The sequence below is a fragment of the Trypanosoma grayi genome (genome assembly GCF_000691245.1).
Source record: "Trypanosoma grayi strain ANR4 Tgr_199_V1, whole genome shotgun sequence".
NCBI lineage: Eukaryota > Euglenozoa > Kinetoplastea > Trypanosomatida > Trypanosomatidae > Trypanosoma > Trypanosoma grayi.
The window spans coordinates 7,990-23,953 of record NW_008825818.1 but is presented as its reverse complement, the minus strand read 5'-3'; the positions used below and the strand labels follow the sequence as shown (position 1 = coordinate 23,953).

Below are 15,964 nucleotides of genomic sequence, written 5' to 3'. Positions count from 1 at the left end.
TTTTTTTTTTAAATTATTCGTTACCTTTCTTCTGCTCACGGAGTATCTAGCCGAGTCGTCGCTGACTCTTACCGCCTTCGTTTGGGAGCACATTCCATTCTGTGGAATACATTTGGCGAGGGGTGAGACGGGGTGACGCTGCAGGTGGTCTTTTTTCGTTTCGTTGTTTAGGAGAGCAGTGCGCAACCCAGAGGGGGCCGTTTCGTACAATACTGGTGGTGTCTTGTCGGTGTTTATCGCACACAGCACGCCTGGGTGTGAATCCCATCGCCACTAGCAGCAGCATCCAAAGCAGTGGGGTGAAGAATACTCACAAGATTGACTGCGGAGGTTTCAATGGACCAAAATTCAACCGCCGTCGATGTACGTTCTTCATCACCACGCAATTCGCCCGGTTACTCCGAGCACCAGGCGCACACCACGGGTGTGGCGACGGAAACGGCGGGCACTAGCTCGTACGGGAGCCGCGACACGGCTCGCCGCTCGCTACTCGTGTCCATGCGAGCCACTTCGACCGCCGACGAGGATGCCTACACTGCCGCGGTGTCACTGAGCAGCACCTCACATGAGTGGGCGTCATCCAACGGCAATCTCCACAGTAGCCATCGGCTGCCGTCCAGGTCAGCCTGTGGCTGTGGTGGGGCGGGAGGCGGCAGCAGCCACCAATCGCTTAGTGTCAACGGCACTTTCTCAGAGCGTGGAGCTCGCATGTGGAACGGCAGCAACTGTGATAGCAGTGGCGGCACTGCAGAGCATCTGGGCGTGGAGGACGCAACTCTGGGGAAATCGAGAACGTCGCACGCGGCTGCTGCTGCTGCTGCTGACGATGCGCGCCCCGTGAATCACTTCCACGCCCCGAACAATTTCTCGCGGAGCGAGCGGTGCCGCCATCACCACCACCACCACCACCAAGATGTCGGAAATGCTACTACTACCACTACGACTACAACTACATGTAGTACTGGGAACAACAATGTTGGTTCTTCTCATTTCAGTCGTGGATCGCCTTGCCTTGCAGCGCTTTGTGGCAACCCGCCGCAACATCGTGGAGGGGCCTCTGCTTCTCATTATCAACAGCACCACCACAGCCATCATCATCATCATCATCATCATGTCGTTGTTGGGGCTTCCCGACGTTCCCACCGACGACGTGGATTTGGTGCTGCTGCAGTGGAAGCGATTCGCAGCCGGACCTTCACACGAGCACCTTCTCCGAAGCAAGTCACACTTTCCCCTTCGCTCAAGTGCCGCAAGCCACCTATACGTGTTGGAAGCGTCAATGAACAAGAGCAACGCCCAGGGTTCCAAGTTCCTTTACCACGCTCAAAATCTGCTCTCTCCACCACTCAAGATGCGTTGACACCAGGGGATGGAGGGGAGGCGATGATAGCGCATAGTACAGCGGGTTCTGAGTTTGGCAGCATAAACGCAGGGGAGAACGGCTCTACTGCATTCTTGTTATCAAACATTGCTCCTTTCTATGATTATGCGATACAACAGCTGATTATTGAATGCGAGCGACGTGTGGCAAATGCATCGGAGCCAGCACCTTGGATGACCAATCGTCAGAAGTCGTGTAGTGTTCAAACGCAGCAAAAATTAGAACATTCTGTTAGCACACACTCGTTTGACATGCAACCCCAACCTGTTACCAAGCAGTTCCAAACGTCTCCATTACACTTGCCATTTGCTGCACATGTGCGAGCTCGCGAAGGGGAGGCAACTCCACAGCAGCATGGCGAATCAGGGGACTCATCGTGCTCACCCAACGCAATGGATATTTTGCGACGTGGAGATGGTCGTCGCGAAGGCGAAGGACTTCCCACAGGAGTTACTGCTGGAAGCGGCTTATTCACGTTCCTATCAGAGGATACGCCAGAGCTAGGAGCAACCTCTGCAATGGTTCAGCAACTCATCGAGTCCATTGGGCTGCACATTTCCTACGGTGATGCCGCTCCAATGGTGCTAATTGGGGCCTTGGTCTATATATCACGTATCACAATGCAGTCCACGTCGGAGTACTCTAGCGTGACAACTGCCAATTGGTACCGTCTCATCACGGTGGCTATTTTGATTGCAACGAAGATGTACGTCGACGGCCCAAGACGGTATAATGAAAAAATAGCCACTGCTGCTGGTCTCACGTTGAAGGAGATGAATAAGCTCGAGTTGGATTTTTTGTTTCTTGCCGACTTTGATCTATTGGTTAAGGAGGAGGAGGTGGAGGCGTGGGCGGAGTGGATGGATTCTATTGCGAGGCGACGTGACATGGCCACACCGCTGCGAACGTTTATTTTCGGAAAATCAAGCTGTACTCCGTCCAACGCCACGACACCATTGTCATCATTTGCGGGTGATGACATGTTTATTCGTTCGGCTACGCATATCCCTTCAGGTAATTGGCCATCAACGCCCCTGTCCCTCACGCCGGCCAATATGACGCCAAAGATTAATGCGCACTTCTCCCCAGCAGTTTCAAAGGCCCCACGCTTTTCTCAACGACTATCCATGTCATTTGCGCTAGACACGGTTGACAAGCCACCACGACCAGGATCGCAGTTACATATTCCACTTTCGCCTCTTCCTGGATGTGAGACACCAAACCTGTTTTTGCCGTCGCCGTTGCACATCCCGCTGGCCCCACGCAAGGCAGAGCGGTTGTTCTCTGTTGTACATGCGCCACAGGAGCCTCTGACGCCGCTGAGCCTGCGTCTGATGTCGTTCTCCGTTGATGCCGCGGGTCCACCACCGCTGACACCACCGGAGCAGCAACTCGCATCACCTGTAAAGTTCTTTGAGAAGTCATACCGCATAGGGAAGGGCTGCAATGACAGCACACACTCTCGGAAGGCAAAACAAGACGAGAATACCCCATTGAAGCGCATGTACAATGGTAAGAACCGCGGAAGGGACTTTGATGGCATGGTGGAGGAGGACGAGGAAGCAGAGGTTCAAAAATCGCCACCACACCGTGTGCACACTCCGCTGTCTCCACCCAACGCACTCGCGGCTGCGCCACCCCCGCCTGGATCAGAGCTCTATGGACACCACCATAATCACAAGAACGTGAACACCAGCAAAAGCAGCCACGTCCAAAAAAAAAACAGCGGCGAGGCAGTTGCTGCAAGGGCGGCGCAGGCAACTTCTTGTCTTCTGCAGCCAAAGGCAGAGATGGCAGCTGCCGATTCGGGGGATTTCCGCGCCCCTTTGCACTCGAGGAAAGGGGTGGCAGCTGAGCAGCACGCTAACGGAAACGGCGGGCGATGGAAGCAGGTGGTGCTACAGGTGCGGGAGGTGCTTGGGGCGACGCGTTCGTTTGTACGCAGCACGCCCCTTAACGTCTTACAGATGGACAACAATGAGGGTGGCGCCGTGCCAGAACATGTGCGGCGGGACGCCGGAAACTATGAATATTATGAGAGTGACGAGGAGGATGATCACGACGGCTTTGAGGATGACTTCGAGGACGACAGGGACGACATCTTTGCTCGTTGCCATCGTCTGCCGACGCACTCGCCGCCTGTTTGATATGCTTCTGCATCTGTCGTTTTCTTTTTTGTTTGTTTGCTTGTTTGTTTGTTGAGCCGCGTCCTGTTTCGCCACGCTGGCGAACGCAAAACGAGGATGTGGACAGTGTGCGACTTGAGAGGCAAACGCCGACACCAACGAAATGGAGGGTGTGAGGAGAAGTCGCACAACAGCAACAAAAGAGAAAGAGAAAAAAAAAATCAAACCAAAAAAAAAAAAAAAGAAACATGGGACGGGGAATAGGGCAAGGAAAGAGGGGTTCACAAGCGTGACACGTAGCGGGAGTGGGGCGGTGGTGTGCGCTTCCATCATCTGTGCGCGACGCGTGCTGGGGAGAGAACGGGTGCGGCGCTTGGCGCCGGGCACCGCCACCGTCCTCGCCGCGTTCTACTTACTGTGCGTGCCCGAAGCGTCTTCGTGCTGCGCAGCGATGAGAGAGCCTACCACCGCCAAACATCCCTGCTGCCCTCCGCCGTGTGGCTTTGTTCGCTTGTTTTTTTGTTTCGTTGTTGTTTTCGGTGCGTATGTGTGTTTTTATTGTTTTCCCTTCTCCATCACTTGGCGTTTTCCCTTTTTTTTCTACGAGAAATTCCGTCGTGGTCATATGTGTGTGTGTGTGTGCGCCTCTCTCTCTCTTTCTCTGTGTGTGTGTGTGTCCGCCCCTCTGCCCGCGTGTGTGCTGTCGGCGGGGATGCACGGGTCTCTCCTGTGGTGGAGGTGGCGGGGAGTGCGGCTCTTTATTTTTATCTTTCTCTACGCGTGTGTGCGTGCGGTGGTGGGGCCTTTTGGGGGAGACGGAGCCTCTTGTCTGATCCCCCCCCGTCTGTGTCTCTCCTTCCGCCTGTGTGTGACCGCAGTGCTTCCTTCGCGTCGTCGGCGCCGCCTCTGCTGCTGACCCCCGGGGTTGGTGCTGCTGCCGCTGCCCCCGCCCCGCTTTCACTGTGTAGTGAGTCCGTGTAGCCGCAAGCGGGCGAAGGGAATCGGTAAAACGTGGAGATAAAACGTCGCGCGTGACGAGAATGCTGATGTAGGAATGAGCGGGAGAGGGCGAGAGTTAGAGAGCAAACAGGAAACCGAGCAAAGAAGAAAAGTAGTAGAGAAGAGGAATCATGGGGATGGATCGAAAAGAATGGACAACGAGACAGACAGAGAGAGAGAGAGAGACAAAGAGAAAGAGCCGAAAGAAAGGAATGGGGAAAAGTGAGGGAGAAAATGAAAGAGAAAATGAAAAAAAAAAGTGTTGCGCGACTTGGAATGCTGAGAATGGACATGCGTGGGGAAAGAGGCGTGCAACTCTGTACTCTTGTGTTGTGTGTGGCTCCTTCGCTCTCAATAAACTCCTCGGTCCCCTTTTTTCCCTTGTTTGTGCTTCTCGTTGTTTCTGCTGCTGCTGCTTCGCCTCCTACACAACGCGCAATGGGGCTCTAGGTTTTATTGAGTGTGAGTGCACTTCACAACCGCACCCCGCGTCTGTGTGTGTGCGTGTGTGTGAAGGGACGCGGGCAGGACCACTTTGAGAAACAAGGAGAGGGCGGAGATCAAGCCTTGCAGCAATCCCGTCTTTCTACGTGAACACGAACGCAAAAGGGAGAGTGAGAAGCAGAAGGGGGGAGGGAGGGGATAGAAGGAAGAAAAGAGACAAGGGCTAGGCCTGTGCATAGGAGCCGTACGAGCGCACAGGAGCAACACTGTGCGCCTTTACGCCCACACACCTGCTGAACCGACTTCTGCAGCGGCCTGCTGGTGGGGGTGCCGATGCGGGGCAGAGAGGCACGCGGCCGGGCGGCGGCAGCGGCGAAGGGTCGACAAGAGGCGCCGGAGAATTCCGCCGCTGCCGCCCTGCTGCGCCGTGAGGGCGAGATGCCGTCATCCGCGCAGGAGTTGCCTGACGGTGAGGGCATGTTTCTCCTTATGTGCGCGCCCACCGTTTCAACAAGCAATGTGACCGAGGATGAACAGGTGAAAATATGTGCCGATGAGTCCTGCGCAAAGGGTCCTTTGCAGAGGACGCGCAAAAAGACTGGTTGTAGTAAGAAAAACAAGGCGTCGGCGACCAATCACAACGGTGGCGATGAGCGCAAGAGGTCAACCGCGTCTCGTGTAGTATCAAAGAAGGGAAAAGCGAAGGCGGCAAAGACGAAGTCTGGAGCGGGTAAAGGCAAAAAAACACGGACCAAAAAGGCTGCGGAGGAGGAGGAGGAGGTGGTGGTGGCGGCGACAGACGACGCTGTGCCCGATGCGTCGTCACTGCGGCAGTCGTCTGAGACCAACACCGCGCCGGTCTTGATGCACATTGTCTCACACACCATCGCGGATATGCAGACGGCCAGGACCCTCCGTAACACGAATGCGTCTCTCGTATCGACATCTCGGTCGGTCCCCAAATGTGAAGACTCCATGGTGGAATGCACAGGCAGAAAAATCATCAGCAATAACGCTGGTAGCATCGAGGCTGCCAAGAAGGAAACTTTGGATACGACTCTGCTCCCGCAGTGGGAGCCTAAGCCGCAGCGGTACTCCGTCATGCCACCGCCAACAATCCCACAGGAGTGCCGCAGGGAACACCCTCTGCAGGTGGGCAACGCGTCTGCCAGGCTCGCCTGCACTACGTCGCGTGCGCCCTCTGCACCTTCCGTCAGCCAATTTTCAGTGACCGCATGCACGACCTGCTCGAGCAACGGCTCTTCTCTTGGGCGCAGCGCACACACCTCACTCGAAGAGGCTCTCGATGGGTTGCGCCCAAACGATATGTTATACCCAACTCGGCAGCTTCTCACTCGTAGTTTGGCCTCGCCCATGGAGAAAGAGCGAACTGCAACAGTTGTGTTTGACCTTGACGAGACGCTCTGCAACAACCGTGCCCATGGCCCGGCGATATTGCGCCCTGGGGCTGTTGAAATGCTGAAGCAGCTTAGGGCCATGTACCCCCGACCGGTGCTTCGTGCACGCGACACACCGTTTCAGTCATCTGACACGGCTAAAGTTCCGCAGGGAGTGCCAAACACCGCCACTACCACTACCAACAAAAACAACAACAATGTGAATACAAACAACACAACGGCTGCAACACCACCACCACCGTTTCATCCCGTTGATGGTGTCATGTTGCGGCTTGAGATAATCATATGGACAGCTAGCATGGAGGTGGTTGCTCGTCCTGTTATCGCTCGCTTGGACCCAGAGAACACTATCATTGATGACGTCATCTACCGTGATGTTCGCTGGTATCGTGAAGGTGGCTACACAAAAGACCTGCGCCGTATCGGTCGCCATCTTGATCGCAATATTATTGTAGAGAATGCCCCAAGCTGTGTCGCGCTGAACCGACGCAATGCCATACTTGTGAACGACTTCGTAAGAAACCGTGCCGACCGACAGCTTCTGATCGTGCGTGCCATTCTGCAAGAGTGGCTTGGAAATGTCAACACTTTCCTGGTGCACCGATATATTCGTCAAGTGGAGCAGAGGCGACATCGCATGGTGCAGGACGGCGGCGAGAGTCCCGAGCCAGATCTGCCTGTACTCGCTGTGACACCCCGGGGGACGTCGCTACACAGCTCCTTCACGAGAACAAAGGATGATGCCCCGCATTCGCTATCAACTCTCAGCGGTGAGCCCTCGCTGGCGGAACTCGAGCTGGAGGCCTCTGCGATTCATTTTCTCACCCGCAACCCATTTATTTCACCAGGAACACGCTATGTAAAACCCTCTGCATGGAAGCAGGCAATGAAGTGTATTAACGTCGGCCCAGGCACCAAGGCGGCCACTGTCGGTGGTGTTGGTGTTGGTGGTGGTGGTGGTGAAGGAGGAGGTGTGGCATCCGGGACGCAAACCACAACGGCTGCAAGACCGGCGTCGTCAACACAGGTGACTGGAGGGGGAAGGACGCCACAGGCAGCATCAAACACTGCCCAGATGCGTCTAGCCATCATGGCAAAACCGCGTGGTCACCGTTTGTTTGCCGACATGGCACGTGCTATATGTGGTGGAAACCGCTATGCTTGACTGGGCGCCATAAAACTGGAGGAAAAGGTGGCCCATGAGGGTGTAAGTGCCCTTCTGGGCCTTGCCTTAACAGGTGTTAAATGTAGCGAGTATCATTATGGATGCGCTTCGGCTGCGGTGCTGAAGAAGGCAGACGACTAGTCTCCGCCTTTTTTTCTTTAGTATGTCTTTTTGTCCGCCTCTTTGCGTGCGTGTGTGGGTGTGTCTGTGTGTGTGTGTGAGTGAGAGGACCAAATCTTCTCGGGGAGGTGCGATGTGATGCCCTCGCCGAGGGAGAGAGTTCGTGTCTTTGAGTTTGAGTATGTTGTGTGTCCATGTGTGCCTGCGGGGAAAAAGTCCACTTTGTACATCTGCGCGTTGATAAACGAAAGGTATGGGAATGGAAGAATCCCTGGTTCTTTCAGCCAATGCCCATCTTCACATCAACACAAGATATATTGTACATATGTATACTTGGGCGACTGATTGAGGATGCTTGGCCGTGTGTCTGGCATATATATATATAAATATATATATATGTCTTTATGTGCATGTATGCATTCGGCTGTGCGTCTGCTCTCCAGCCAGTGTTCAGAGGCGAGGCGTTGGTGGTGGTGCTGAGCGGGGAAGATGCGGCCAATCAGCGAGTGCGAAAAGAAGACAAAAAAAGCTAAGCGAGGGCAAGATGGGTCGAGGGTGAGGGTGAAAGGAATGACGGAGAGTTGTATTTGGGTGAATCGTATCAAACTCTACCCTTGCTTGGTTTCAAGGGATTCGGATGCAAAGGAAGATGCGTCGATTGAGGAAAGGGAAAGAAGAAAAACGCGACAAAACAAAAACAACAACAACATTAACGAGAAAATAAGAAGACGAAAAAACAACAACAAAAANAAAGAAGAAAAACGCGACAAAACAAAAACAACAACAACATTAACGAGAAAATAAGAAGACGAAAAAACAACAACAAAAAAATGGCCTTATGCGATCAATACGTTTCTATTGTGGTAGCAGATGTTTCAAATGTGCCAACATCATATTTCATGTGCTACTTTTATCTCAATTTTGACTCCATTATTTTTGCCCGTCCTTCATGTGATCCTTCTTTGGTGCTCTTGCGTCTTTTCTTGCTTTCGGTTCATCCTCCCGGGTGGTGGGGGGGCGGGTGACGTGGAAGGCGGTGAGGGCATCATGGGCGGGAAAGAGAAAAGGCTAAGGGTTGATGAAATAGGTTCGGAAAGGGTGTGAGTAGGATTCGTTTTCCTTCTATCTTTCACCATGAAAGTGGTAGAGAATATCACAAGACAAAAACAAAGGATTTTAGCTTCCTGTTACTGCTACTGTTAATGCTGTTACCATCTTGCTATGTGTGATAGGGTTAGGGCAGACTCTTTCTTTGATTGGGTTGCCTTTATGTGTGTGTGTGTGTGTGTGTGTCCTTGTATTTGCCTGCTTCGTATGGACTGCCTTTCTCTGCCATTCCCTCTGTGCCGTTATTGGTTATCTTCAACGCGAAATGATGAGGAGTATGTCTGAAGAGTTTCGGCGTGTTTTTTTTTTTGTGTTCTTGCTTGCAGCTTCTCTGGTGATTGCCAGTCTCACCAGTTTCTTTTTGTTGTTGTTGTTGCTGCTGCTCATATATATCTCCCTCTGCAGCGTAAGGGTGTTGTGCGTCATTGCTAGGGTTTCTTTTTTCTTTTCTTTTTTTTTTGTTTTTGTTTTCTTTCCTCATTCTTTCTTTGTTCCTGCTTGCTCGCGAGTGTTTGCGGTGTCGACTGCGTGGCGGTGCCGGGGCGGCGGCGGCGGCTGGGGGGCCCTGCACCACCACGCAGTCGTCTGAAAGCAACTCTCTCTCCCTGNGGGGCGGCGGCGGCGGCTGGGGGGCCCTGCACCACCACGCAGTCGTCTGAAAGCAACTCTCTCTCCCTGCTCTGCTGTAGTCGCACACATATGCACGTCTTGTGCCTGATCACGGCGGAACGGAAACGAAAGCACCCACCCCCAGCGCCACCGGCGCTACATCGATGCGATCGTGGCGTGTGCGTCTCTGGGGGGTGGAGGTCCTGCTGCTGCGCGTTTCTTTCCACTTGCTCGATCTCACTCTTCCTCCGCTTACTCATTTTTTTTTTCTCTTCTGGTGTCTGTAGGGATACAATGCGGTGCGCTCGACGACGACGCCGGTTGGTGCTGCTGGCACCACTACTCTCATCATCAGCAGCAGCAGCAGAAGCATCATCGTGTGGGCGGCGAGGCGTCAGCTCGTTGTGCAGCACTGGTGGTGGGGCGCAGCGTCTACGTGTAACGCCATTTTTCGCCGCACTCTTCCCCGCCCAATTCGCTGCAGTGGGATCAACCGCAGAGGCCAACTTGTCCGGGTCTGTGCGGCTGCAGCGGGCGCTGCGTCGTCGGGATGCGACTGCTGGTGACGACCAGGGAGCTGCCACATCGAAGTGGGACTTTGCAGCTGCAGCTGCGCCAAACCCTTCTGCTGCAGCACTGCGTTCCTGGCACTTGATCGCAAACCTCAAGCACACTGCACTCCACACTGAGAATAATGAGAAGGACGTGGGAACGGAAGAAGGTGGAAAGCAAAAAAACCTGGCTATGAACCGTTACAATGATGAGGCTAGCGATGACGTAACGTTCACGCTTCAGGGCGGCGATACAGGTGTGGAGGACAACGCTAGTCGTAGGCGCCGCAAACGACACGTGACGCCGTCGGAAGTTTTTCGTCTTGTGCGGAACTCTATTCGTGCCGTGCAACGATGTGAGCAGGCGTCTGCTAGCATGACAGCAGCGACGGCGGCCGGCGCAACACCACTGAGCGATGCGCTGGAGGCGGGAGATCCTCACGATGAGGCTGCATTGCTGCAGAACAATGTGTTAACGGTTTCAACAGAGAGGTTGCTCACATATGTTCTTGACGGCGGCGAGGTAACAGGAGGAGCGGCGAAGACAACGTTGGAGCCACTGCGACTGGCACTGAGCAAAACGCAGCAGGCCTCCACGTACGGTTTTCACCTCATATTTGAGTCGCTTGTGCGCCAGGGCGAGGATCGACTGGCGGTAGAACTGTTTCGTCGCTGGTGGCGCCACAACCCGCAGCTTTTCCCGATTGAGCTGGAACTCCACCGTGAGGAAGATGCAGCGTCTATGCTTCGTGCAATTAGGGCAGAGAATGACAACGCCAGTGCTGATGCCATTGCTGCACAGCAGAGCGTGATCGCGCAACGACTGGCACAGGTACCGTACAAGAAGTACTTGGTGTCGTCTGCGCTCTTCACCCGTGTGCTGACGGTGGCGCTGCAACTGGGTGACCCTGAGGTTACAGATCAGTTCGTTCTTCAGGAGATGCTGTACCAAGGTGTATACACGACTGTTTGTGGTGGGTGTAGTGGGAGTGATGAGGATGATGCGGTGTCCCATTCCTCCAATGCGGAGTTACGCTTCCACTTGTTCCGGGAGAACTACGAGGATTGGCTAGTGCTCATTGGAGCAATAGCCGCATCCGCAGTGCTGCAGCGCCACGTGGAGGCCTTTGTGCGCCATCAACGCGGCGGGGCAGGGTATGATCGTCTGGTACAGACTCTCCGTGAGGAGTACATGGCTTTTATCTGTAAGGCGTGTTGCCCTCAAATGCTACACTCTTTTGGCGCCGGTTGCAAAGCAATGAAAGATGTGCAGCCAACAGGGACTGCTTTGGAAGCCCCTGGATGGGCTAAACTGCTCTTCATGAAGGTGCTTCGCTGCTACGAGGAGTCTGGTGTATTTCACGCATCACATGTTCGTCGCCCTGGCAACACAGCCGCTCTCTGGCGGCAGATACACACACAGCTTATTCGACAGTTTCCACATGTGTTCCACGCGGGGAACACTGTCACAACGCTGCTGTCCTTTGCGGCTCTCGAGGAAGCGGCGGTGTCCTCCTTGGGGACACATCGCATGTCTTTCTGTGGTAAAGAGGAGGCACTCTGCCGCTGGCGACTTGAGTGCCTCTCTTCACAGAAGGAGATATGCGGTAACAACAGTAAAAATGGTACTGAAGTTGACTTTGAGGCCGTCTCTCTTGATGCACTGGGTGATCTGCCTCGTGTGTCCAGGCGCCTGCAAGCTCGTTTTGTTGCCGCTCACAGCAGTCTTTCAGGCCGTACCAAGAATGACCCTATCGACAGCAAATCAGAGGCACCTGAGGGAGGTGGTGGCCAACAGCAGCTGCACCGAAAACAGCGGGAGTTGTTTGGCAGTGCATTGAGTGTTTCCGCATCGCGTCTCAGCATTCCTGTCTTTGTGACAGCGCAGCAGGTGCGCAGCTACGCTGCAGACGCCCTCGACGAGATCGAGGCTGCTCGACGCAGTGCGCTTGACATTTTTTGCGATCACACGTCGTTGCCAATTCTGAGGCCGGCGTCTCCTCTTGACGTTGTGGATCCGGGAAGGCGCCGAAATCATGAGGACATCGTTGCAGAGGCTTCGCAACCCTCTATTTTCCTGTTCATGCGTCTCGTATCGCTCCTCGCCTCCATTGGGGAGCGAACAACTGCAACAGTCAAAGTGGGAGAGGCGGTGGAGGAAGGAGATATGGGTCACCATTTCCCTCTTGTGGAGTGTCTGGAGAAGGACATCGTCCCCTTCTGTCATCCAAGCGTTGCCTCGTATCTTCGCCGTTGCTGTATCACCTCTCTTTCTCGTAGTGGTGTGCGGGGGATGCAGGCGCTCGTGTCGGAACACCAGGAGTTGCTGCAGCAGATGAGGGAGGCGGCCGCAGTGGAGCGACTCCTCGTCGGTCTGCTATGGGGCGGTGACGATGTCAATAACAATGGAGGAGCGTTGTCCCCATCAACGCGGTTTTCCTTTGGGAGTGGCTCGTTGGCGTGGCAAGTCGTGATGCAGCACCGCCGTATCGTTGTTCAGAGTGGCGGTGGGTCTCTACTGGAGATGGTCCTCTCGCACCTGGCGACGCTCGCATTGGCGATCCCAGATGATCAAAGACGTGTGGTGTTTGTCTCGCCGCACATGTACCGTCTTGGTGCTGGTGCATTGGATGCTGAGGGGGGTGCCCTCTCGGCGCTTCGTGATGAGCTACGCTGGAACCCACCGTCTGCATTGCACTTGTACGTTTCTCTCCTGGAGCTCCTTGCCCGGGTAGCAGAGGTGGAGGACGCCGCGGGGGAGCACCGTGTCGAAGATGATGGCAGTGGTGGTGAAAGTAACATTAGTGGAGAAGAGGATGACGATGGTGTTGGAAGGGAAGTTCCGTCTCTCGCCATGACGGCGCGTCATTGGTGTGTTGTTCAGAGATGTCTCCGTACATGTGCGCCACCCTTTGTTTCACTTCCGCCCTCGTTCCTAGAGCGGGTGTGCTTTGTCCTTGTGCACACCTGCCCGGATGTGGAGCTCATGCTGGTGTGTTTGCTTTCACTGCTTCAGCACCCTCCCCCAGGAGGCAGCCTGGGCAACGTGAATGACGGTGTGGTAGGAGCGCGGCCAGGGCCGACCGTCTCGTTCGTCACGCCGCGGCTTTTGACGGGTCTGTGCGGGTTACTGGTGATGAATGGCGTGAAGAAAAGTAATGTGCAAGAGTGGCGGCAACAGAATGGCGCACCTTGCGGCTGTGATGCAAATCGCAGCGCACTTCACAACTGGCACCTGGTGTGTTATGAGCGCATGATGCCAGTAACCGTCGTTAAATCTGACCAATGCGACACTGATGGGGTGAGATGTTCAGCCATGAGCGCTGACTGTGATGAAGATAGTGGTACTGGAGATTCCGATTCGTGGACGTGCGCGGGGGCGCACCTGTTGGGCAGCGTTGTTCTCGACGTGTTGCTCACTGACGCCAGATGGCATTCGCTGCACACTGACAATTACTACGTCGCAGTTTTCACATCTACAGGCGTGGAAGCGGCGGCAGAGGAGGATGTCGTTGTTGCGAATGCTGCACGTAAGAAAACCGGCCCGTTTTCGTTGGGGGTGGTGTTACCATCGAGGCAGATGGCCTCTGCATACCCTGCAGGTGTCCGCCACCGTGTGACAAACTTGAGGGATGCGCTTCGGGAAATGGGCCCAGAGGGACGTTTGCAGATGCGCAAGTCTTTCTCGCCTATTGTGAGGAGGACGGGCGAAAAGATGGTGCTGGAGACGTGCTGGCCCACAGATGCTGCTTCCGACGATGATGATGACGATGATAGCACAGTGCGGCTTTTCAGTGTGCGGAACAAAGAGGAGGGTGGCGCGACTGTGTAGCGCCTGTACTCAAGATACCGTTTCTGGTATTGGTTGCTGCCAGTTTATCGTTGGGATTTTCTTTTTTATTTTTTTGTTGGGATTCTTGGAAACGTGTTCTGTTTTGGTTACATTTCTCTCTCATTTATTTTTGGTTGAATCTATTTGTTGGTGTGCGTTATCGATTCTTCTTCAATGAGGAGGGGAAGAGAGAGGAGGGACTGGAGTGGGTGGAGAGAAGTCGATGCGACTCACTCGCATCTTGTCCCTGCAGTGGGGACCTGCTGCCGTGGCAGGTACAGTTGTGCCGCCTCGGCGAAAGCGGCAGTTTGTCATGAAGGAGGGTCGTGGCCCCTGTGTGAGCGGCAGCTGCGGCGATGAAAACAGTAATACGGAACGGCCCCCACCACACGGGTCCACTTCGTTCGCTTCCATTCCGCACCGAACTTCTAGTGGTGTTGCCCGCGCATTATCGCAGCGCGAGGAGTACCGGGCGTTTAAAGAGGAAGAGGAGGCGAGCATGCGTCGCCGCGGCGTGCCTGGCGAGTGGCTATCGCCCATGCCCAAACGCTACGGCTTCTACGACGGAATCGACGAGCATGGTTATGAGGCCCCGCGTGCGTCAAAAGAAGAGCGACGTGCGATGCTGCAGGCGGCGCTGGAGCGCAACGCCGCGTCGGTGGTGGAGTTCACCGAAGGTGGGGAGCAAGACATCGACATGGGCGGGCTGCCAGAGAGCGAGTACCACGGGCAGGCGGGCTGGACAACAATTCCACGTGAGTCGGCCTTGTATAATAACGTGATGGCACGAGAGGAGTTGGATTCACGAACGCGCAACAATTCTTGGACGATGGCGCGGCAGCAGCAGCAGAGGAGGAGTGGTGTGTGTTCAGGCGCTGACGGCGAAGGGGCCGCACCGCTCGGCACTGACGATAGCGACAGCGTGATAGACGACAAACGACGGCGGCGCCGACAGGATGAAGGGTCGTACAGCAGTGTTTTTGATGGGGATTTGCTGGAGCCGAACTACGAGAGTATTGGCCAACCATGCTCGACGTATGGGTTACGTAAGATGTTCGTGGCGGGGTTCACAGGCTACCAGGGCATTATTACAAAGGAGGAGGAGGCACGTATTTGCGATGAGTTGATGCAACTGCTACAGGACCGTCGTGCTGCGTATATTGCTGAAGAGACGCGCTATTGCGTCAATCTCTATGAAAAGGAACTGGGAATACCTGGAAAAGACACACTGGCCTTTGCCATGAGCCGCGCGCCGACATTGCAGCGTGTGCTGGAGCGTTTTTTTCATCTTGGTCTTATCCCAAGCCCTCCCAATATTTGTCAGGTGAGTGAGATGATTGGAAACTTCTCTGGCTACCCCGTTCACAAAAAACCCCTAACGATCGGGCCGTATTGTGGAATATTGAACCTCGTATCCACTACGGTCATGTATCTTCAGCACTTGGACAGTCCATGGTTCCCTCGGGTTCACGTAAACCCACGGAGTCTCTTTGTGGTAGAGCAGCCGTGCCTCGGTGACTACAAGATGGGGTACAAGCGGACACATCAGCCGTTCCACACCTTTGAGTATGCAACTCGAGTGTCAAAGGATTACCGTATAGAGGTGATGTTCGCGACGGTTGAGGCAGCGCAGATGCGGTATCTCAAGGAAGCTGTGGGAATGACTGAGTATGCAGAGAGGAAACAACTGAGTGAAGGTAGCCCAGATCAAATGACGATACTTCCGTCGCCAATATCGTCATCACAAACATCGGTGTTGAGTGGGGCGAGTGATGGAGTGGTGCCGCCTTTTAGCGGCTCTACCGACAAGTGGTTGGAGCGGCTGAACCATCAGATGCATGCCTCTGAGAGGGACACAGAGATGGGGAACAAGGGCACCCTCGTTGATGGAACGGCGCTGCGGGAGCAGCTTCTGGCCTCTGGGTTCATCGGCGCAAAGCCACGACCATTTGAGGCAACCGCGATAACAGCTGAAGCCAATTCAGGTGAAGTAACAGAACAACAGACGGGAAAGATGACGCCGGCGCAGCGCCGAATGACGGCATTGAAGGCACGCTACACATTTGCAAAACGACTTAAAGAGGAGTCCGGCCCGTGGGTGTCAAAGGAGGGTGTGCGCGTCATTGAAGGGCACTCACCACGGAAGAACACACGAATTTAGCAAACCCGCTGTGTGGTGTGTTCCCTGAAGGTGTTTGGTGATTTTTTTTTT

General features: G+C 54.6%; 4 protein-coding genes across 4 annotated transcripts; all 4 read left to right on the top strand.

Annotated features, from left to right (window-relative positions):
* Positions 1-336: 336 nt before the first annotated feature.
* Positions 337-3,528, top strand: DQ04_01991070 (putative CYC2-like cyclin, putative,G1 cyclin CycE4; the record flags this gene model as incomplete). The annotated part of the gene is made up of 1 exon (XM_009311383.1): positions 337-3,528. The coding sequence occupies one exon, from the start codon at positions 337-339 to the stop codon at positions 3,526-3,528; it is 3,192 nt and encodes a 1,063-aa protein (XP_009309658.1).
* Positions 3,529-5,283: 1,755 nt separating this feature from the next.
* On the top strand, positions 5,284-7,533 carry DQ04_01991060 (hypothetical protein; the record flags this gene model as incomplete). The annotated part of the gene is made up of 1 exon (XM_009311382.1): positions 5,284-7,533. One exon carries the CDS (start codon positions 5,284-5,286, stop codon positions 7,531-7,533), a length of 2,250 nt encoding a protein of 749 aa, XP_009309657.1.
* A 2,130-nt stretch (positions 7,534-9,663) lies between these two features.
* DQ04_01991050 (hypothetical protein) lies at positions 9,664-13,752 on the top strand (the record flags this gene model as incomplete). Its single annotated transcript, XM_009311381.1, has 1 exon — positions 9,664-13,752. The coding sequence occupies one exon, from the start codon at positions 9,664-9,666 to the stop codon at positions 13,750-13,752; it is 4,089 nt and encodes a 1,362-aa protein (XP_009309656.1).
* A 223-nt stretch (positions 13,753-13,975) lies between these two features.
* DQ04_01991040 (hypothetical protein) lies at positions 13,976-15,913 on the top strand (the record flags this gene model as incomplete). Its single annotated transcript, XM_009311380.1, has 1 exon — positions 13,976-15,913. The coding sequence occupies one exon, from the start codon at positions 13,976-13,978 to the stop codon at positions 15,911-15,913; it is 1,938 nt and encodes a 645-aa protein (XP_009309655.1).
* Between the last annotated feature and the right edge of the window lie 51 nt (positions 15,914-15,964).